At 31.7% G+C, this 23,758-nt stretch overlaps 1 protein-coding gene and 1 pseudogene across 1 annotated transcript; both read left to right on the top strand.

The window, feature by feature from the left end:
- Positions 1–5,276: 5,276 nt before the first annotated feature.
- On the top strand, positions 5,277–6,090 carry LOC125834824 (RNA exonuclease 4-like). Its single transcript, XM_049513977.1, has 2 exons — positions 5,277–5,868; positions 5,961–6,090. The coding sequence occupies exons 1-2, from the start codon at positions 5,663–5,665 to the stop codon at positions 6,088–6,090; spliced, it is 336 nt and encodes a 111-aa protein (XP_049369934.1). The 5' UTR covers positions 5,277–5,662.
- Positions 6,091–6,585: 495 nt separating this feature from the next.
- Positions 6,586–8,516, top strand: LOC125834823 (viridiflorene synthase-like; annotated as a pseudogene).
- The last annotated feature ends 15,242 nt before the right edge of the window (positions 8,517–23,758 follow it).

Raw genomic sequence — 23,758 nt, 5'->3', positions numbered from 1 at the left:
AACTTGATCAGATATTGCTTAATGGAAAAATGTTAGCTCTGAATACACTTTTTTTTTGTTAATTTGTGTCCACTTTACTATTTTATTTTCGCTGTTATTCTCATGTTTGAGTATGAAATCTATTGATCCAGTTACAAAACTTTTCCCCCTCTTAATGTCAAACATCGTATAGGTGCAGATAGATGAGGATGTTGAGATAGATGTATGGGTATACAAAGAGAGACATGATTAGGAATGAAGATATCTGAAACAAGGTAGGAGTGGCCCCGAGAAAGAGCAAAATGCAGGAATAGAGACTGAGATGGTTTAGATATGTGCAGAGAGATGCACGAATGCCCCCAGTGCAGAGGTGTGATAGGTTGACTATAGATTGTTACAAGAGAGGTAGAGGTAGGTCGAAGAAGTATTGGGGAGAGGTGATTAGATATGACATGACACGACACAACTTCAACTTACCGAGGACATGAACTTGAATAAGAGGTTATGGATGACACATATTAGGATACGAGGTTAGTTAGTTAGTTGAGCATTGTCTCGCTTATTCCTCTTTACTATTAGTCATACCAGTAGTAGTATTACTCTTGTAGTTTTTGTCCTTTGACTTAGGTTATTGTTTGTAGGTTTTCTCACACGTTGATATCATTGTAGTGTGTTATGGACTTATGGCTATTGTTTAGGAAGATTTGTCTGGTTGTCTGTAGTATTTTTCCATGACTTTCTTTATTCTGTTATTTCTCCCTATTCCACTTTGGACTTTTTCTATTGAGCTGGGGTCTATCGGAAACAACCCTCTATCTTTAAGGTAATGGTAAAGTTTGCGCATATTCTACCCTCCCCTACCCCTACTTTGTGGGATTACAATGGTTTTTTTTGTTCTTGTAATGCAACTGGTTCCTAGTGTCACCATCTGATGGATGAGTGATAATTGCTATGCAACTTGTGTTGTTTACTGATACTAGTTCTTGAAGATCTCTGCGAGAACTCGAAAAGTTAATTGATGTTTTCAGTATGTATTTTTAGTAATTCTATTGTACAAGCTTACAATGAATAGAAATTGGATAGCTTTTTCGTGTTATGAATGTGTTCAACAAGGCTCTACTAGTAAATGTGGTTGCATAATTAGATTGAAAACAGTATGCTAATATTGCAATGGTACTTTGGCACTAGTGTTGCTAAGCTATTAGATTTAAAATGATGATGGAGATTTTATTGAATGGTAATATTGATTTAATCTTTGATTTTTGTTTAACTTGATATAGGTAGTTTGAAGTTGAAATCTTGTTCGCGGAGTATGTCAAGTGAAATAATGGGTTCATTCACAAAGATGAAAAATATAGTAACTAATCCGAAATGACATATAGTCTCCTGATTATAAGTGTGATCTATGTTGCGCGGACTCTTCATTTTTGAAGGCGAACCCGTCTTGACGCGACACTGGTGCGGGTGCGGGTGCGGGGTGCGTGTCGGATTCGGTCAATCCGATCCGGACACTTTGACCAGAGCCGAAAAAAAAATTTGGGGAAAAAGAGATCAGTTTCCGGCGACCTCTTCAGAGAGGCGGCGGAGCTGTAAGAAGCTTGAAAAAGTAAAAGAAGAAGAAAGAGGAGTTTTTTCTTCATTGAAAAAGTAAAGAGAAGAAGAAAGAGGAGGAGTTTTTTCTTGAAAAAGTACAGGAAGTACAACTTTTTTATTTTTTTGAAAAAGTAAAGTCTTTTCAACTTTTCAACTTTTCTTGAAAAAGATAACTAAAGGCTGAGGGTTTCTCTAGATAAGTGTGTCCTTTTATATTTATAAAATAAATTAATACTTTTAATGTTTATTATATTCTCTCTTTTCTTTAACAATTATACTCCTTTTATTTTATATGTAATTATACCAAAATATGCAATTCATTATTAATTATATTTCATAAATATTTTTAATAATATTTTATTATATATATATATATATATATATATATATATATATATATATATAAATATATATCCACTTATTTGATTATACTAGATATATTATTATTGTTGTTATTGATATAATTTATTTTTCGAGGTACGCTAAAAATAATAAACAATTATACTATGTATATATAATATATTACACATTATATTATATATACCATGTATACCAATTAGCCGTATCCCCGCACCCGTATCCATACTCAGATTCGCACCCCCGAATCTTAAAATTTAAATTTTGCCGAATCCGACTCTCGGATTCGCATCCGTCTCGGATACCTGCACTCGAGTCTGAGCAACTTAGAGTGTGATGCACAACACATTCATAAGCAACACTCTACTAGACATGACTTGTAGACTCCTTTGGATATGACATGCTCTAATACCAACTTTATCATGCCCCAAACTCGGGTAGGCGCTAAAACCGCAGACCAAACATAGATCACACAATCTCAAGACTTGAAACTACTGAAAATTGGCCAATATGGCCCCCATATATAATATATGATGGACATTATTATATAAGAGATTTCTTTTATGCAAAACTAATATTTATGTCATTATTAATGTTATGTGGTCATTCGGCCAAGTGGCAAAATTTTATTTATTATTTTATTTGTGGCCCAATTAATGTAAAGTTCATAACTAATATTTAATGAAGAAAAGATCTCATACATACACCAGTGATTTGATGGATGTACCAAATCAAGTCTTATTGAGCCTGTATAAATTGGTCCCCCATTCATCCATTAGGGTTACAACATATTTTCTTACAGACTTACACCTTTTCCATTATTGACGATTAGACAGTAGAAAAAAGTTGTCATTTACGCTTTCGGGTTACTATGATATAATGTCTTCCACATCTTTTTGTAACATCATCCTCAATTTAACTAGTGTGTTCAAGATTCTGATATGCATTAAATCCTGACTAGCATGTTCAAGATCTTGATGTGCACTTTCTAAATTTGTCATATTTGTATACTTCTCAAAATCAGTTTAACAGAAATGTGTATGCTAGCTTTGCAATTTCGGATAGCTGACCTCTTAATCGCATATGGTGTTTAAATTAAAAATATAATTAATAATTTAAAACTTAAGTGAAAGATGTTACCCTAATAAATATGGGTAGTATATCATCTTCTCACTACAAACAAAACACTTAAATTCTAGGGATTTTATTGAGGAGGTTAATATAACTCGATAAATTGCATCTAATTGCAAAGGTTTGAATAACCCTTCTAATTTCATAGCAATTTGTGGGAATCAATAACCCTGGTAATCCTCAAAAATTAAAATTCCATAATATTAAGGTGGGGACCTTTTCTTTTCCTTCCATTTCCCCAATGCCATTTCTCCTCTTCCGTCCAATTTTTCTCAAATTTGATAGTTGTGCACTAATTACACCTTAGGGTTTCTACAGATAACACTATGTCAGAGAAGAAACAACGGCGCTGGTGTCATTGGATTCACCGGCAGCATCGGCAAAGACGTCTGGAAGTTTGGCGTCAAATCTGTCGGCGGTGACATCAATCATCAATGTGATAGAGCTCTGGCATGCATGTGTTGACCGTTAATTTCGCTGCGCCGAAGAAAGGAAGTATGCCTACCTCAAGGTCACTCGGAAATCTCTCCAAGTATCCGTCCATAGCTTATAATACAATTTAGTATACTTCTTCTCTTGTTAGTGTCAATTTTGTTGAAGATTTGGTACATATTGGTTAAAATATTTGCTTGTATAGGTTTGTCGATAAAATTTTTTGAATATTTTTTCAATTACTTGGCATTCGGTTTCCATGTGTTTGATTACCGGCAGATGCTGTGTCGAAGGAGGTCTATGCACAAGTGTCACTAATTCCTGATAATCAGGTATTCTAAATGCTTAAATTTAGTTCTTTTACCTAAAATTTATTTAATACAAGCATTTTCAGGTTGATTTTACTCTGTTTTAGCATTACTACTTGATAGCTAAAATTGAAGCTTTCTTCAAGGAAAAAAAAAGAATAGAATGAGACAAAAATGAGGGGCGGGTCCATTATCCACCGAGTTTAGAAGGCTGTGATTGGTCCAAAGGGTGGGTCACAGACGGATTTCTCGGTTATCAAAAAAAAAAAAAAAAAAAAAAAATGAAATATGTTGGTTGGCTAGGAAGGTGGTATTATCATTAACTTGGATATGTCACTTTTCTTTAGAGTTGTTGTTAATAAAGTAATGACTTGTTGAAATGTTTGTATATAATAGCTCTGGAACTTATTGGAATGCTTGTCGCCATAGGACATGAAAATCTGATTTCATTTGGTTATTGTTCAGTTGAGGAGTAACATCTGATCCCTTATTTAATTTTGGTGAACACATGTAGTTCCGGATTATTTAGAGGATTTGGCGTGTCTTTTGTAGATAACCATGTCTTTTTGGTAAACACATGTAGTTCTCTCGGTGTCTCACCCTCCAGTCTCTCAAATCCGGTGAAGTTCTTCCAATCGAACCATGAAATCTTGAATCAGGTATTTGTGTGTTCCTAGTATACCTTTCTTCTTCGGGTTAACTTTAGTGTTTTTTTTTTTTTTTTGCAATTGACTCTTTCATCTTCACCATTTTTTAATTTTGTGTAAACTCCTATGTGTGTGCTTTGAATAGCATGTAGCATGTAGGTTTCCTAGGATGATCGCTTCTTTTGTTGCTTCTGTGAAAGTCTGTTCTCTGATCCCTTACTTATTTGTTGGCGATTGATATATAACATAGTCCGCATATCTAATGTTGCTTAAAAAGTAGGCTGCAAGAAATAAGTTATAAATTGTTTTTCGTACTGTGGTCTTTCATTTTCATAGTGAAATCTAGTTTTGAATTCAATTTGAATCCTTTTGTTGTGCAATCAGTTGGTGTATTACTTGCATCAACAAGATATGGAAGCAGCAGCGCTGCACAAGTGACACCCTTCATTAGCCAGGGTGTTGACTGACTGGTGAGATCAAATGTTCTCTTCTATCCTCTCTTTATTGACCTTTATTACATCATGAACTGTAACTCCTGGCAGGGAATAGTGACTTTGCTAAATGCTCTATTTGGTGGTCTTGCTAGTTGCACTGCTACAGTGTGACAGTCTCTGATCTCTATAATGCTCTTTAAATCTAAATTTCGCCCTACTAATGACTTGGGTATAAATAGCTACAACTACACTCTTTCATGCTTGACTTCATGAATACTGTTAATGATGATTATTGTCTCATTTGTTATATTTAAGTATGTGTATCTGGTGGATATTTGACATTGTTTCATTATGAATTCATTACTTGATGACTTTAGGCTTTCATTCGGAAATGCGCGCCCATTGTTGTTATCCTTGGAGAGTTGATGTTGCTTCTATACAAATGCAGCTCAGTACCTAAAACACTGATTGACCATTTTTGTGATGAACGACAATTGAATGGCGAGCAATTTCAGCTATACCTTGCATCAAACCAACAATTCAAGATTGTCACTACTTATTAACACGCTTGAGTTTCACAGGACCGATAAAGATATTACTCCTATTGGTGGATTTCCCCATTATGGTGTGGTGACGGTTGATTACCTGTTGATCAAGGGATGTTGTTTTGTCCTAAGAAGACGCTAAAAAAAATATTAGGTAAAAAAACTAACCATCTTCCATGACCAAAACCTAGAGTTGTTGGAATGTGTATGTATAATTGTTGTAGGATACAATAGAGATGTTTTATTCAGAAGACGAAGTGGATATAAGTAATGGAATTAGCAGCATAAGAAGTCGGGAAGCAGTTGCCATAGATTGTGAAATGGTTGGAGGGGGGAGTGATTGCTCACTAGACCTTTGTGCAAGGGTATGCCTAGTTGACGAAGATGAGAAGCTTATTGTTCACACTTTTGTTCTACCTCAGATTCCTGTGACTGATTATAGGTATTTGCTGTCAAATAAACATATCTATTTATAGTATCAGGTGACATTTTTAGCATTACACCTTTCCACACTTCCTCACCATTTTGTGCCAGGTATGAAATTACTGGTATAACGGAGGTAAATCTACGAGATGCCATGCCTCTGAATGAAGTCCGGGAGAGAATTCTGCAGATTCTTCACAATGGAGAGTCAATTAGTAGAGTAAGATTGGATGGGCCATAACCTTGAGAAACACCTGGATTGCTTGAAGACGTATTATCCTGATCATCTTTGGAGGTAAGTTTATGTTGTTTTTCCTTTCTAATAAATGAAAGTCATTTTCTCTGAACCTTGAATCTTATATTATGTCCAGATCATGGGCTTGTTTTGTATTAGGTGTATTACACCATTCACTGCTATATATTAACACGAATGGTTTATTTATCCATAGTTTGACATAACATGCTTCCTTAAGAGTACCAAAATAGTCAAGGTGCGCGCAATCTGGCCTAGACAACTCTAGACAACACTGTTATTGAAAAGAAGAAGAAAAAGAAAGAGGGAGTAGCTTATGATTGACTATTGTTGTGGGTGGAACATTAATGCTTAGGTTAAAGTAGATTTGTTCTTGAGATGGACCTATTAACTCACTTAATCAGGTACTGATGTCAAGAAGGCTAGTATTTTTCTGAGGCCCTTGCTGCATGTTTTTATTTGCTCATTTAGTTAAGGCATAAAATGGCCCACTTTGTTACCCCCTCAGGTACTGATGTCAAGAAGCCTAGTATTTTCTCCAGCCGAGGTTCTATCGGAAACAACCTCTCTACCTCACAAGCATAAGGTTAAGGTCTGTGTACATCACCCCTCCCTAGATCCCACTTGTGAGAATCTTCTGGGTATGTTGTTGTTGTGTTGTAATCACTCAGAATTGCTGAATTGCTATGCATCAGTATTAATGATATCTTATGTTTCACTATTATGTGTGGTAAAACCTGTAAAATGAAATTCAAGAAACTTGGATCTAGTAAAATATGAGTATATTTGTTAAAATTCAAGGTCGGTAGCTAATAAATGTGTTAGCTTAAAAGTCAAGGTTAGAACTTCATAAACTTGTTCATTTAAGTCCTCTCATGATGCCTTCATTTCCTTCCATCCATGGGAGAATATGTGGTCATCCCGTAAACTTGATCAGCGAGCTTGTGCTGACTTCTCTTGTACTCCATTTTGACAAATTCGAACATAAGAAATGAAGATAAAAGTTAGAATTATCATATCAACTGTTCAATTTCGATTACTAAGACAACATGGTTACAACATCTCTCCAAGTAATATATCTATCAAACACTACTATATGAATTGGAGAATTAAGCGCTACTACTTTCTAATTTTTTTTTATATATAATTATTATGTTCTTGCTTACGCCACTGACTTTTAATTGATTACTCTTTTGTTTTCAACTTGAACCAGAACTCTTTAGCAGATTCCAAGATGCAAAAGGAAAATTTAATGAATCCCTTGGCAACGACATCAAGGGTCTTTTGAACTTATACGAAGCTTCACATGTAAGGACTCATGGAGAAGATATTTTAGAAGAGGTTCTTGCTTTCTCTACTGCTCATCTTGAGTCTGCAGCTCCACATTTGAAGTCACCACTGAGTAAACAAGTGACACATGCACTTGTGAAATCTCTTCATAAGAGCATTCCAAGAGTTGAGACACGCTACTTCATCTCCATCTACGAAGAGGAGGAATTTAAGAATGATGTGTTGCTCCGATTTGCAAAACTGGATTTCAACTTACTCCAGATGTTGCACAAGCAAGAACTCAGTGAAGTATCAAGGTAATTAAGCTGTTAATTAACATCAAAAATATAAATTGTTTGTTGATAGTAATTTCTCGAATTAATTCTAACATTCGTACTTATTTTGTAGGTGGTGGAAAGATTTGGATTTTGTGATAACACTTCCATATGCTAGGGCTATAGCTGCCGAATGCTACTTTTGGACAGTGGGAGTGTATGCTGAACCTCAGTACTCTCAGGCTCGTGTCATGTTTGCTAAGACTAGCAATGATTTCGATAGTAGATGACACATTTGATGCTTATGGCATTTTAAAAGAACTTGAGGTCTACACCGATGCCATACAGAGGTATGGACTACTTCTGGACAACTAATAATTTAAGTAGATGGCCCATAAATGGCAGAAAGGACCATATCAAACAACATATTTTGGTACAAATTTGAAGTTTTGCCTACAATTTGTAATCAGAGACAAGCCTGGACGCCGAAAACTAGACATTTCTCCTCCTTCATCCCATATATATTCTGTTAAACTGATAAACTTATCAAGTTCTTTTCTTTTTCATTTATTAAGTGGGATATTAGCCAAATTTGTCCATTATATTCCCATTGTTCGTTTTACTTTGATAGTCCCCTGCTAGTGAAGAAAATGTTCAGTCACCGTTGGTTATGATGTTTAAGAAAGTAATACGTAAGATTTTTGAATTTTATGGTCTTAAATTAAGTTATGTCAAACTGATGTTGCTTATGATGTTTTGTTGTTCTGCTTTTTTTTTTTTTTTTTTTGCAGCCAAGATGTGGCTAGTGAACCATTTTCCTCCATGGACGCAAGACCATCCGGTGATAATTGTTATAGTGGCAAACGTTAGTGTCTCGCAATCGTATTAGATAGTTTCGATGATGTAATTGCATGATTGGACCGGATGTCATAATGATTAGAGTGAATGATGTGTTTAGCAATTGATCGGGGTAGTAGGGATAATATCAATTTACTCGTAGTGGAGTTGAATACATACACGACATTATTATGCTCTCCCAGCCAAATGATACATAAACAATTTTATGTTAGCAATGTGAAAGTACCCACTAATGTTTTTTTGATTGCTGGCAACACTATCATTACGTGTACAAATTTATGATTGTTCGAATTATTATTGACCTAATTAGCTTTAGAGTATTGTTCCACGGATGGCAAAAATATAGGAAGATATTTATATTTTCATGAATTGTGGGGGTTTCCACCCCTACTATTTTGTTACTACTATCAGAGGTTGTGACTCCTGGAAATTAAATGGTAGTTTTCTAAGAATCAATTTGTGGGGTTCAAATCGTCACAAAATAACCCTTGCTGCTTGTTATAGGGGTTAGTGAAAAATCCCCACAAATTAATTATGGCAGACTTAACTCCGGAGGTTGCTGAAACCTTTGTTACAACAAACTGTGGGGGTTTCTAACCCCCATAGTATGTAAAATAAAGGGAAAATTGTATATAATAGCAAAAAGGACGGGAAAATTGTATATAATAACAAACTATTAATTCAAATTAAATATAGTTTAATTTAATTGTACCTCATAGCAAACTGTTGCTATTTCACCTCTTTCCTGGTGAATCTCGCTTGCCACTCTCGTTCTCTCCCTGGCCTCTCTCGTTTTTTATACAAACACAAGTGTATAAAGTGCGTTTGTGTTTGTATGAAGCGAGAGAAAATTGTATATATACATATATTTTCGTTCACCTCTCTCCCCTCTTCCAGATCTTGCTCGCCACTCTCCCAGATCTCGCTCTCTCACTCGCCTCTCTCACTTTATACAAAAACGCAAATGTATAAAATGCGTGAAAATTGTACATATACATATTTTTTCGTTTCCCTCTCTCCCCTCTCCCAGATCTCGCTCGTCACTCTCCCAGATCTCGCTCGCTCACTCGCCTCTCTCACTTTATACAATTGATCTTTTTGTATATGTATACCAAAGCAGATTATACAACTGTTTTTTTTTGTATATGTATAGCGAATTATACATATATATGTTTGCTATGTAGTGCAAATATGCAAATTTTGCTATAGCATACAAATATGAATTTTGTGTTTGCTATATGTAAAAGTTGCTCTAAAATAAACCCTCACTATTTAGGCTTTTTTTGTAGTGTCTGATGAAGTAAATGTACACATTCATTAAGGAGCTTAGTGGATTGACTTATTTAAAGCTTTTTAAGTCAAAATAACTTTTAATAATTTTTGTAGTATTTGGGTAAAAAAAAGTGCCTTTAAGAACTTGTTTTTAAACCAAAAAGATAAAAATAAATCATAAGTTAGAATTTCTAATTTATAACGTTTGACTTATAATTTAAAAGCTACAAGTCCAATCAAACAGACTCTTAGTCTTGCCACAATCACTCTTACCACAATCACTACACAAGCACAATATCTAGCAAGATAATAAACTTGATTTCCTTGTTTATTATTTCCTCTGTCCCAATTTATGTGACTTACTTTCCTTTTTAGTCAATCCAAAAAAGAATGACACATTTCTATATTAAGTAACAATTTAACTATAAAATGTCTATTTTACCATTAATGAAATAATTTACAGTCACACAAATTTCTATTTTTCATTTTGGACCACAAATTTTAAAAGTCTTTCTTTCTTTCTTAAATTTCGTGCTGAATCAAACCACCTCACATAAAATGGGACGGAGGGAGTATATTAAATTTCTTAAACTTGTGAATTCATAATGACTTTTATTTGTACAAGTATATATTTAGACATCTCAAGTAGTCTAGTATTCAACATGTTAAAAACAAAGTATTGAACCCGTAGTTTTAGAAGTACAATGTGTTCAATATTAATTTTTTTTTAAAGTTAAACTTATTAAATATAAATCATACATATATCTCAGGATCTAGTACAAGATTAATCATGACTAAAAATGCTTGAAATGAGAACTTCAAGATCACTTTAAGGTAAAGTAGTAAAAATAAGTTAAAAAATCAAATTTAAAGAAATAGAAAAAGAACAAGATGGTCGAGCACAATATATGAAGGCATAGAAAATAGAAAATTAAGGAGAATATTGGGAATCCTCATAACATAACAAGTAACACCGATTTACTTGTGCTTATAGCATAAATTTCCTTGGATAGTCTACTTAGGTCGTTACAATATATTTTTCATATGATTTTTAAGAATATATATTATTTTGTTTGCAAACAGAGAATCAATTTTATTTTTCAGACCTTTTTAAAGTGGAAGGTAAGGATGTCATGATGTTTCAAGTTCTTATCTGCATACCTTATCTATACTTCTCTTTTAATATAATGTAGTAACTTGTATTTCTCTTACAATTATGTTCGACTGAAACTATAGTATTTGATTATTAACCTCTGTTATAGTAAGATTATTTATTTGTAGATTACTTCGAGTAAAATGACTTTTCTTTTTAAATCTTTTGCTAGGATGTTACATCTTTATCATCTTTTGGAGGATACTTAATTGGTGATTCCAAAATAAGTGAGGTAGAACACTTCTTTTGGTGATTGCTAGGGCTGCTTCCTATTCTCTAGCTCGTTCCTCCTATTTATCATACTCCGACTTCAATGTTTCTTCTAATCTAATCCTATTAATTATCCAATTTTTTCGCGTCCTCTTCAAAGTTGATCAAGAATTCCTGGTAACTTGATTCGGCTCGTGCCAAGTCCATCCATTTCTTAACCATGAAAGGGATTTCATGTTTGAGCTTTGCCATTTGGTTGGCTTGTTCATCGCTAAATAGCGAGGGATCTTTATTTAAAGAAGCAATTGCACCACACAATTGTTTTAACTTTCTTGACTTTCTGGTTACTAGGACTAGATACATTTTGGACGGTAGAGTTATAGTTCATCACATGTACTTATAAATTGTTTGCCTTCCGGCCAACCAAAAGGGTGTAGTGAAATGGTAAATATTTCTCCGTCCTTAACTAGATGTCTTGGATTTGAGCCTTGCTGAGTCTTTATCAGAGAGCACTTAACTCCTAATGTAGAACTTTCCAGTGCGGATATAGAATTTAATCGGGATCAGTGCAAGTACTAAATACTGATGGAAACCAAAAAAAAGAAGGAAATATTGACTTCATCATTACATTTTACTGAATCACTATAACCTTTAGAAGATTAATGGATTATGCCCCTTTCAGTCAAATGAAAATATCACCTAAATAGCCTGTTTTACAAATGTATAATCGAATACCTCTCCTTACAAATAGAGTACACGTCCTTCTGTTAAGTAAGTAATGCATGTTCTTTTCCATGCTCATATCCTTAGAAGAAAAAAACAATAGCTTTTTAAGCTGCACTAGTTCTTTGGCTCCTTAGGGTCGTTTGGTACAAAGATGCATAATGCAGGAATTACTAATGCATGAATTAGTAATGTAAGAATTAGTAATGCAAGGTTTAGTAATGCAATGATTAGTTTTTATTAAGTGTTTGGTTCAATGTTTTTCATTTAATCTTATGTTTGATTTAAAATTCTAGATTTTTTTTTTCTTATTATACCCTTGAGTTATTATGAGATTTTATATTTCATTTAATTTGTCAAGTTAAATACTAAAATATATTATTAATTTTGAGGTGTGATATGCCACCATATATATAGAGATCCTTGATAGCACGGTATATTTCTAATTTTTTGTTGATGAAAAATACCTTAAACTTAACATAGATTTAAGGCTGCTTAAATTGTTCAAATACACGAAGCTTATTTTTTTAAGAAAAAATAGTTCAAGTGGTCAATCGACGAACTACATTTAAAAAAACCCCGAAAAAAAATCAATCCAATATAGCAAATCAAACATGAAGAAAAAAATATTAATTAGTGAAATCATCAAATTACATGGAACGAATTCGGAGAATTTAAAAGAATATTTATAAATATTCTCATATAAATAAAAAAAGCATTAAATTACAAAAAAAAAATTAGGAAAAAAGATTTGGGATAGTTTAGTCATTTAGGGGTCTTAGCCAAGGATTGTTAAACCTTGGATTAGTTATCCCTCCCTTTTCTAGGGATAAAATAGGACCTTGTATGAGGTATAACTAATCTATGGATTATTAAACCTTGGATTAGTTATCCCTCCCTTTTCTAGGGATAAAATAAGACCTTGTATGAGGTATAACTAATCCATGGATTATGTTAAATAAAGTAACCAAACAATGTTTTTGTTGGACTAAATTTTAATTCATAGACTATTTCGATTAATACCTCCTACCAAACGGGTCCGTAATGTTAAAAAGATTTAGGCCTGTTATGCACATGAAGTCATGATACACCACAAATGCATCTTCTCCAACCTTGAACTTGGGTCCAACTTTGACCGTCTACTCCTTATGTCCACTACTAAGTGTACATGAAGTCACACACCTGAAATTTTTGTTTGGTGGTAACTACTAAATTTTGCACATATTTATATGGAAATGGTCCGAAATATATTTGAATTTTGATAAAAATTGTTGTAACAATTTCAAATTATGGGCGAATTCTATTATTTCTCTACACTATTTAATAGTGTATTTTAAAAGTATGCCAACTAAATCAATGCATGAATACATATACGATGGGCAGCGTAGGTCACAAAATAATATTTTATGAGCCTATCATTAACTGTCACGTAACAATAAGGTGAAATTTGTTTTGATAATATTCATTTTTTAATAATATTGATTAATTTAGACCCATTTCTTTTTACCTCTTTACCTAATTCTTCTTCTCCATAGCCATTGTTCACTCAAACACAAAATCATCATTGTAGCTCAAAAAGGTAAGCTTTAAGAAGTTATTCTCTTTAATTTTTGATGCTTTGTTTGTCTTGTTTGTTCAATTTTTAATAAGGGCTTCTAATTTCTGATTTTTTAGTTAGGATTAGCCATGGAAGAAATAAAGTTGTAAAATTGAATTTGAATAACATTTGTTTTGACAAGGATGATCCAAAGTTGAATGAGAAAATGCGATGTTTCCATGGGTTGTTGCTCTCTTTGAGACGCTTAATTTATCAGACTTGGGGAAGAGGAAAGGTTGGCAACTGAATACAAATTTCCCTTTTTGACCTTTTTAATTTATCAAATATTCAATTTTTTAAAAAAAAATCAATTAATTAGACTAATTGACCAATTTAGTTAGTTAAATGGCGCATGTGAGACAATGACTTACGATTGACTAGGTAAGTGGTATAGCTGGGCACAAATATACCTTTAAACTATAGTAATAGATATTGTAGGGTAATAGAACCCACCCAAAGTTTGGGATCGTTACACCAATTTCGTCAAAGCTCAAATATATTTTGGACCATTTTCCCAATTTTATTCTCGCATTCTTTTAGAGAAATTGAAGTTTTTAGGTTGTTTTTTCCTGGTAGAAAATTCGGTCTAGACTATTGTATTACTATATAGTAAATATTGAAGAACATCTGCTCCAAAATATAATTAGATATTTTAAATTATTACCTAAAAAGATTATAATTAGATGTAGAAAATGGAGGTTCTAGGCTATATCCATCTCCTGTATTGATGAGTTAGTGTAAAATATGGCCTCCCTTTACATCTTGTTCAGCTCCATCAGATTAAAGCCATCTGCTGTAAGTTTCCACGCTAACTGTATTACCATCATAGCTAGCATTAGTTGTTTGTCATAGTAGTATGTATGAATTATGATGGACATTATAAAAGAGATTTATTTTATGTGCGATCAATATTCATGTCATTAAATATTATAGGAACAACTTAATTGGGCCAAGTGACAAAATGTAACTTATTATATTATGGGAAAATTACTTATATACACACATTTACTTCCCTTAATATTCATTTATCCCTACCTTTTTTAAAAATTTCAAAAATCTCTTAATTTCCCCAATTCATAAAATCTTTCGGATACATAAATATTTCACTCCTATTTTCTGCCTACACCCACGTTTCCCACTCCCCATTTCACTCCATTTTATTCCTAAATTCTCTCCACTTCTTTAGCAGTTACAAATTTTTAAATTCATTTTGATTTTCAGAAGGTGTCTCTCAAGTTTATCAATTAATCTATTTTTGAATTTCAAATCTTTTCTATTTCCAATTAATGATTTCAAATTATTCAAGAGGTAGATTTCTTTTCATCACTTTAATTTTAGATTTCTTTTATTATTATTTTTTAATTTTTTCATCTTAAAAAATAAAAATAAAAATAAAATTACCTCCGCCCCCTGCCCTCATTGAAATCTTATTGAACCTTTGCAATTTTAGTTAATCATCTTGTCGTTGAAATTTTTTTATTTTCTTTTAATGTTTCTACTATTGAAAACATTCGAAAAAAGAAGAAGGAAAAAGTTGGATCTGCCATTGCACGACCATCACTATCAAACATACAAATTTTTAATGTATCTCGTTTATTTGGAGTCTTAAATTAGTCTTTGTTAGTGTTATCATTATCTGATACATCACTACTACAATAACCTTTGTTTTATGCAATGTATAATGTTCATATTTAAGGTATTGATACATAACTCTAATGTTGTTGAATCTTTGATTAGTGCTTATCATGTTCAATATAAATGTACTTGATACATAAACTTTCTGTTATTTATCACACACACAAAAAAGATGCTATTTTGGAACAATTACATGTATAATGTATTTTTTATATTTTAAAATATAGTATTTCTCAAACAAAATAAGATACATAAAAAATAATGTATCATACGCTAATTTTTTAGGTATGATACGTAAATTCAAATTTATACTAAATGTATCTGATACATAACAATTACCAAACAATAGTGTATCGATCTCAACTTAAAATCTTATGGGCAACACTTTCTTATTTAATGTATCTAGTAGAAATACAACACTTATCAATTTAAATTGAAAGGATCTTCATGATCTCAAACAAAATAAGTTACATAAATAATAATGTATCATGCACTAATTTTTTAGTTATGATACGTAAATTTGAATTTATACTAAATGTATCTGATACATAACAATTACCAAATAATAATATATCGATCTCAAACCTAAAATCTTGTGGGAAACACTTTTTTATTTAATGTATCTAGTAGAAATACAACACTTCTCAATTTAAATTGAAAGGATCTTCATGATGTATCTTTTCAAAATTTTCGATAATTTTGAATCAAAATTGAAAGAAACTTCAATGAACTAGGAGAGTAATTTTGAAACTCAAAATTTTCAACAATTTTGAATCAAAACGGAAAGGATCTTCAATGAACTAGAGAAGAATTTTGAATCTCAAAATTTTCAACAATCTTGAATCAAAATCGAAAGGATATTCAATGAACTTGAAGATTCACAAAAGAAATCATTAATTTGTCCAACAACAATTTCATCACTTTTGTATCATTCATAACTCACCTCGCTTATCCAAAATTTTGACAAAAGTTTTTATGAAATAGAGAGAACGATGAACAACAAGAAGAAATTTAATTTTTGAATTTTTTGGTTTGTTACACTATAGGATTTTGAATTCTTGACAATAATTTGAAATGGAATAGCGTAATTTATGGGATCTTAATTTGATTTTCAGCTTTTTTCCCCTTAATTAGTGCAACAAATGGATACTATGAGATTTTAATTTGATTTTTCAGCCTTTTTTTCCCTTACTAAGTGCAACAAATTGATACATAATGTATCAACAATAATGTATCCGGATCCTTAATTATGTATCCGAAATGCCTAAAAAATATGGGATTTATGTAATTACAAAAATAATAGATAGAAGGTAATTTAGGTTTTACACTATGATATATATGTAAGTTATACTATTATTATTTGTGGCCCAATTAATGTAAAGCTCATAACCAAATAGATGTCATGGTTATTTGACAGACGTACAAGATTAAGTCTACATTAACTTCTATAAATTGGTCCTCCATCCGCCTATTAGAATTATCTTTTTTTATTTTACACCTTTTTCATTATTGACGGTTGTGGTACGTAAGCTAGGGCAAGGCAGTAGAAAAAAACAGTTTTGTCATTAACAATTCCGCTTTTCTCTGAAATAATTTCTTTCATTTCAGGTATGTTTTTCTGTGATGTCACTCTTTGTAAGATTAGTGTGTTCAAGTTCCTAATCTACATTAAATTTTGCTAACACTCTAGCCGTAAGAGTTGAAAGAAAATGTGCACACTCTAAATTTTTCATATTTATAGACTTCAAAATCAGTTTAACAAGCATGTGTATGATAGCTTTCAATTCGGACGATTGGCCACTTAATTTATGATCGGAGGGATTTCAACCATTAACAAAATACCTAATCACATATGGTGTTAAAATCAAGAAAGGCAATTAATAATTAAAAATTTAAGTGAGAGACGTTACCCTAAATAATACGGGTAGTATCTCATTTTCTAATGAAGTAAATACACATTCATTTAGGAGCCTTTTTTGGATTTGCTTATCTTGTTGGTTTTTCAGTCAAATAAATTTTAAGCATTTTTGTAATGTTAGGGTAAAATTAACAGAAAACTTGATTTTGATCCAAAAAGACAAAAATAAGCCAAAAGTCATAAGTTATAATTCCTAGCTTATGACTTTTGGCTTATAAGCCAAAACTATAAGTCCATTCAAACAGACTCTTAGTCCTTATCTCTTGCCGTAAATACACAAGCATAATAACTAGCAAGTGTTATAAAATAAATAAAAATAATTAACTAAACTAAATAAGAAGAAAGAAGGAGAAGAAATAATCGTATATTGCTCATTGATATAAGGAATTGAGAGAGGGAGAACCTTGTCATTATTTTCACTATAATATGGTCATTTTATAGGCCTAGGAAACGACTTGCTTGGGCAAGAGACAGAGCTACAGTAAGTGGTGCTACTTGGGCACCAAGTTTGGCAATAACTTGGAAATAAGGGTGGGTCCCATTAAAGAGTCACATGGACATTAATTTCATTTTTTACAACACTCTCCCTTGAATGTTCATGTAAAAGAAAATTTATATATAAAAAAGTAACTATAATATGTAGTTATTCTTAATACACATTGCTTGTTGCTTCATAAACTGCTTGAAGGAAGCTACTTGTAAGTTGATTGTATGAACCTACTTGTAGAGCTACTTGTAAGTTGCTTATAGGAACCTGGTTGTGGAGCTTCTTATAAATTGATTATAGGAATCTGCTTGAGGAGCTGCTTATAGGTACCTGTTTGCGGAGCTGCTTGTAATTGTCTTCTTGATTTTAGTTCATCCAGAAAATTATGTAATGAGCATCCACAATATGATGTGTTTGTTACTCATTGGAGTTCATCAATAGATAATGTGTCTCCTTAAAACCTTACTAGGAAAAACCCTGTGGAAAAAAATTCTAGTGAAGAAAAAAGAGTACATATATCTAGTAATACGCATTGAGAACTGCCTTATAAAAAACCTTACCAGGAAAACCCAGTAGGACAAAACCTTGGTTAAGGAAAAAAGAGTGCAACGCGTATTATACTCCCCCTGATTAAAACATCATTTAATCCTTGTAAATAATCCCTTCCAATCTTATTATTCTTTCCAAATATTAGTATTATTTGTGTATTTATCACCAAATCACGTTCATGAAGATGTTGCATTCTTGAGCTTATCATGATATATCATTTTCTTGTCCCTTGAATATGTTGAGTTCAGCCAATACATCCTTGACAATCACTTAGTTTGTGACCTCGTCGGTGTAGATAAATTGCTTATTCAACTTGTTTCTAGCAATAGCCAAGTGACAGAGACTTTCATAATAATAGAATTGATTGTTTTGTAAAATAATATGATATGAAAGTATTTTCACATGAAAACAAATATCTTGAGATGAAACTTCACAATTTCCTGCAATTTCATAATCAATAAACCTTGACATGATTAATCAAAATAAATAATTTGTATCGATATTTGATTCACTCTAATATTTTCACTGATAAGAGTGATGTTATATTTTGCATGCATATTAATAAAATTATTATATCATGAATAATGATAGCATGATATCTAAGTGCACCAATTGCATCATGACCTGGTACTTTCTAACCATTTTAATGAGATCAAAATTGATCTTTATGTTAAGCGATCTCACAACCATTGAGGTACTATTCAATGGAATCGCTTCAAAATCTTTTAAATCCTTCATGGATTTACATATAACATTTACTGTCTAGACATGATAATCATTCATTATACGTATTCAAGTTTTTCATATATTGTCAGACTAAAAAAATTTCATTGCATCCACCATAGGAGAACACATCTCCATATAACAATGTCAAGATTTTTGCGAAAAACCTTTATCCCAAGGCGAAAGCTGTACTTTATATTTTATGATTTCACTTGTCGCAAAATAATTTATTTGTACCCTCATTGACATTATATCATGGTATATGGACCTTAAGTCCAGAATGTCACCTTTTTTAAGTGAAACAAAATATACTTGAATTGCATATTTTATTGGCCAATTATTGATCTGTTTATACCATATGACAAATTTAAAAAGATCCTCGATGCTATTTATAATTTTGAGCGCTATATTATATTAAAGATATCATCAATGGTTATTTGATATAGATTCTAATATGACATAACTTGCCGAGCTCTCTTTATTTTTCATAATTTTCAGGTACCTGAACCTTTGTCAAGGTTTTATAAAGTGTTATGTCTTGGTGCTATTTCTAAAGTACTTGCCTCATTATTGTGACCATCTTAATCATTTGCTCCTCTTTTTTTTCAAGACGTTTCATCTTTCGAATCGATTTATCTATCACGTTTTCGGTGAGCCATAAATTATGTCCTTCAAGGACCTTTCATTGAAGCATTTATAACTGGATTATAACATATGGTCAGTGAATATGTCTGACAATTGACTTAACTTATATCTTCAACGAGGATCATATCAATGATATTGCATTATGTATAACTTATTTTTCAATTGCTTATCATCTCCCCCTAATGTTAGAGAATCTAACATTCACCCAACCTTATTTGGAAACTCATCTTTGTGCATTGTGTGGTGGTGGAGCAATTGAATAGTATATTGCACATTTAAATTTTATAGATGAGAATTATTTGGTTCCTGACCCTGAACCAATTGTGATAGGGAAACTTGTTGGCTTGATACGTACAAGTGTTGCTACATTTTAAATAACACATCTAATACCAATTTTTGGGAGTTTTGTTATCTTAACCAATGGTTTGCTATTATTGGAGGCATATAATTTCTGCATAAACCACTTGGTATAAACCAACATCATCAATATAATTTTATAATTTGAAATGTGCTCTTGATTTAACAATTCCAGCAAACAACCTTGCAAAGATCAAATTGCAAGTTGATAATAAAGCACATGTGATCATAACATAGATGCATCTATTAAAATCATATAATAGTAGATGGTCCACATGATGGTGAACGGGCACATATTCACCTTTTTATACATTTCAAAATTTCAAGAGATACAATCTCAACCTTAGCTGGTACAATGATAATTTTATCGTGAGAACAAACAACACACGAAAATTCTTGATAATTTTATTATTTCTTCAATATTAATAACCACATAAATTCTCATTTATTTCCGTATCATATTTGAATCGGGATGGTCGTCAACCGACGGTCATGCCAACTAATATTTATTTCAATTAACTTCTAGTTTATTTCGCATGTGATTCTACCATCATGCTCATATTTAGTTACCACAAACAACATAAAAACATGAGTGATCTTTCACGTAAACATTTATAACCCACTTTGATTATATTAATATGAATATCTTAATCATTCCATATTTTATAGTCTCAATATAATTTTTTTTGACTATTTCTTTAAAACTTAAAGAGTTTCTTTCGAGACTTATTACAATTTCAATATCATGAGCAATTTTATTTATTTGGGTAGTAGCACAATAGTACACCAAAGTTCACAATTAACATTGGATACCACCACATATTTCACAACATTGTTTATGTGGTGAAGATATCTTTGAAGGAGAAATTTATATCATTATTGTCATGGTCAAAATCATTATAAGCAAAACTTGTTTTTTTTTTTGTGGCCAAAAATTATTTTCCTTTGCCCTCTTGGTAGTTCATAATACAACATATCATAATATTTGTAATGTACTAAACGTACTTGACCAATGACCATTTATACCAAAATAAAATTTCTTTATTTCTCTCTAACCTCCCATAGGGGTGAGTTGTGGTATTTATAAAATCATACATGAGTATGTCCTTATTTATAACTTCCATCATCTCTTGACACATTCACTTTCAAGAATGGTCTACCTTCTATGATACTCATCACAAGTCATTCTCTTCAAGGAATTGACTATAATCATATATACATGCTTCATAATTATTATTATATTTTCATTAGAAGTTCATTGTCATGCTTTGAAATTTATCATATTCATATGGCATACACATACCTCGACATCACTTTTAAAAGTCAAGTGTGTCATCACTTTCTCTTCTTTTTCTTTGATGGAGGATTTATGAACTTATCAAATTATTAGGTCTCACAACAAACATGTGTCTAATGAACTTTTATATCATTTTGATGACAAAAATTACCTTCACATTTTGAAGGATTATTTGGAGAACCTGTAGTGTTCTTCATTTTTACCATAATGATGAGTATTATTATTGTCTCTTGTAACACCACATACATTTATACAACACAATAGTGATTTTGTCATCTTTTAGACTTATCATGTATGGCTATCACATTCATTTTAGAGAATGAAGCAAAATCACGTGTTTTATAAGTTTTCATCAAAATCATTATATCATCAATATATTGCATTGAGATTTGAATGGAACGTCTGGCCATATTTAGTGGGACTCAAACCCAACATCTTATTCATAAGATGGCGTGTTAGGCCATAATTCGATGAGACTTGAACCCAATATTACATTATCATAGTGCATCCAAATTTAGACCCGATGTCTTATCTTTTTAGTGCGATGAGACTTGAATCTATCATCATATTTTCAATCAATGGTATAATAGGATAAAGTATAATAAAGTTTACCCTCGTGCCTTTAAAAATATCATTTATGATTATACGATAAATGAACTAAATTTTAACAAGAAATGAAGTATACTAATTTTTGTAGCAGAACAATTCTTGTAACCTGGATTACAATTCAAGTAGACCATAAAATTATGTCATGAAGTCTCTCCAAAAAAAATAAAAAATCATATTGCTCTTCGGGAGCAATTTTGGGGGGTGATATAAATATATTTCTCTACTACATAGTTTTCTTAGGAATTATGGTAAACCATAAGTACAAGAATACCTTAAGTATTCAAACTTTATTTATTACCATCAAATTAAAATAAAATTATCATTTCATAATCATTCATAAATATAATCAAATTTAATATCCTTAAAATCAAACTTGAAAAGATAAATCATTTTCCTTTTGTGATCTATTGTTCACTCTGTTTTTTTTAAGAATATCTTTTGATGTTTAATATTTAAATTCACAACAGTGCAAGATAGATTTTACACTCTGAAAATATAGCAACTAAAATAGCATCATCCATATAAACTAAGAAGTTTTGATAAAATTATAATATAGCAATTAATAGTGGTGTGTTATGTCATAAGCTATCAAATGTTTTTATATGCTTTTGAAAAAAACACCTGATATATCTTTAGGATAAGCATATGCTCTGATTTTTTTTCTTATAAGTTGTATGCAGTTTACTCACATATTCCACAATAAATAATGAAATTTGTTAACATTAACAGGCCTTTATAAAATAAATAAAAGTAATTAACTAAACTAAATAAGAAGAAAGAATCGTATGTTGCTCATTGATATAAGGAATTGAGAGGGAGAACCTTGTCATTATTTTCACTATAATATAGTCATTTTATAGGCCTAGGAAATAACTTGCTTGGGCAAGAAAGAGAGCAACAGTAAGTGGTGCTACTTGGACACCAAGTTTGGCAATATCTTGAAAATAGGGGTGGGTCCATTAAAGAGCCACATGGATATTCATTCCATTTTTTACAACAGTAAGAGAATAAACTTGATTTGCTTGTTTACTGTATTAAATTTCTTAAACTTGTGAAATCATAATGCATTTTGTTTCTACAAGTTTGTAACTTTTTCTTAGATATCTCAAAGTTAAAAGCAACATCTAGGATTCAACTTGTTAATGAGAAGGTACTAAATCCATAGTTTTAGAAGTACAATGTGTTCAATATTAAGAACTTTAAAGTTAAACTCATTTTACTTAAATCATGAATATGCCTCAGGAGATAATACAAGATTAACTGTAACTAAAAACGCCTGAAATAAAAACTTCAAGATCAGTATAAGATAAAGTAGAAAAGATAAGCAAATAAATTAAACTTAGAGAAATAGGGAAAGAGCAAGATGGTCGAGACCAATCTATGAAGGCTTAGAGAAATAGAAAAATTTAAGGGAGCACTAGGAATCTGTGACATAAAAAGTAGCATCGATTTATTAGCGCTATTGCAGGCGATGTACTTTGTCAATCTTTCATCTTTTTGGAGGAAGGTAATTTTGTCTAAATATGTTGTGAGGTTAGGAGCTCAATTATAAACTTCATTGTATAGTCTAATTAGGTTGTTAGAATCTGGTTGTTATAAGATTTTTGCAAATGTATATTCTTAAAAGCAATTTTTTTCAATGAGACCTTTCTAAAGTGGAAGGTTGAGATGCCATGATGTTTCAAGCTCTTATTTACCTACCATTTTTATACTTCTCTTCTAATGTGCAGTTTTTATATCTCCTACAATTATGTTTGATTGAAATTATATTATTTAATTATGGGAAAAGGACCTGGTTATACCTCTCAACTTTGCCATTTGGAGCTGATATGTCCCTCGTTATGAAAGTGGTTCATATATACCCTTACCGTTATACAAGCGGCTCACATATACCCTTACCGTTACAACATGAGCTCACATATACCCTTCATTTAACGGAAGTGAAAAAATTAGTTTTAAATTTATATCTTTGACTTGAATTTTTTAAACGGAGAATAGCCGAAAATGCCCCTCAAGTATTTGAATTGATACAAAATTACCCTCCATCCACCTATCAATTCTAAAATACCCCTGACGTCC

This window comes from Solanum verrucosum, unplaced genomic scaffold (genome assembly GCF_900185275.1).
Source record: "Solanum verrucosum unplaced genomic scaffold, falcon-dt-bn FXZP01000172.1, whole genome shotgun sequence".
NCBI classification, from domain to species: Eukaryota; Viridiplantae; Streptophyta; class Magnoliopsida; order Solanales; family Solanaceae; genus Solanum; species Solanum verrucosum.
This window is presented reverse-complemented; position numbering and strand designations above follow the sequence as displayed.

What these genes read in the sequence shown, in the direction of transcription:
- LOC125834824 (XM_049513977.1), top strand. Translation starts at nt 5,663, where the DNA reads ATGTTTTATTCAGAAGACGAAGTGGATATAAGTAATGGAATTAGCAGC. An exon ending in ATTCCTGTGACTGATTATAG is followed by an intron (nt 5,869 to 5,960) that starts GTATTTGCTGTC and finishes ATTTTGTGCCAG; the next exon opens with GTATGAAATTACTGGTATAA.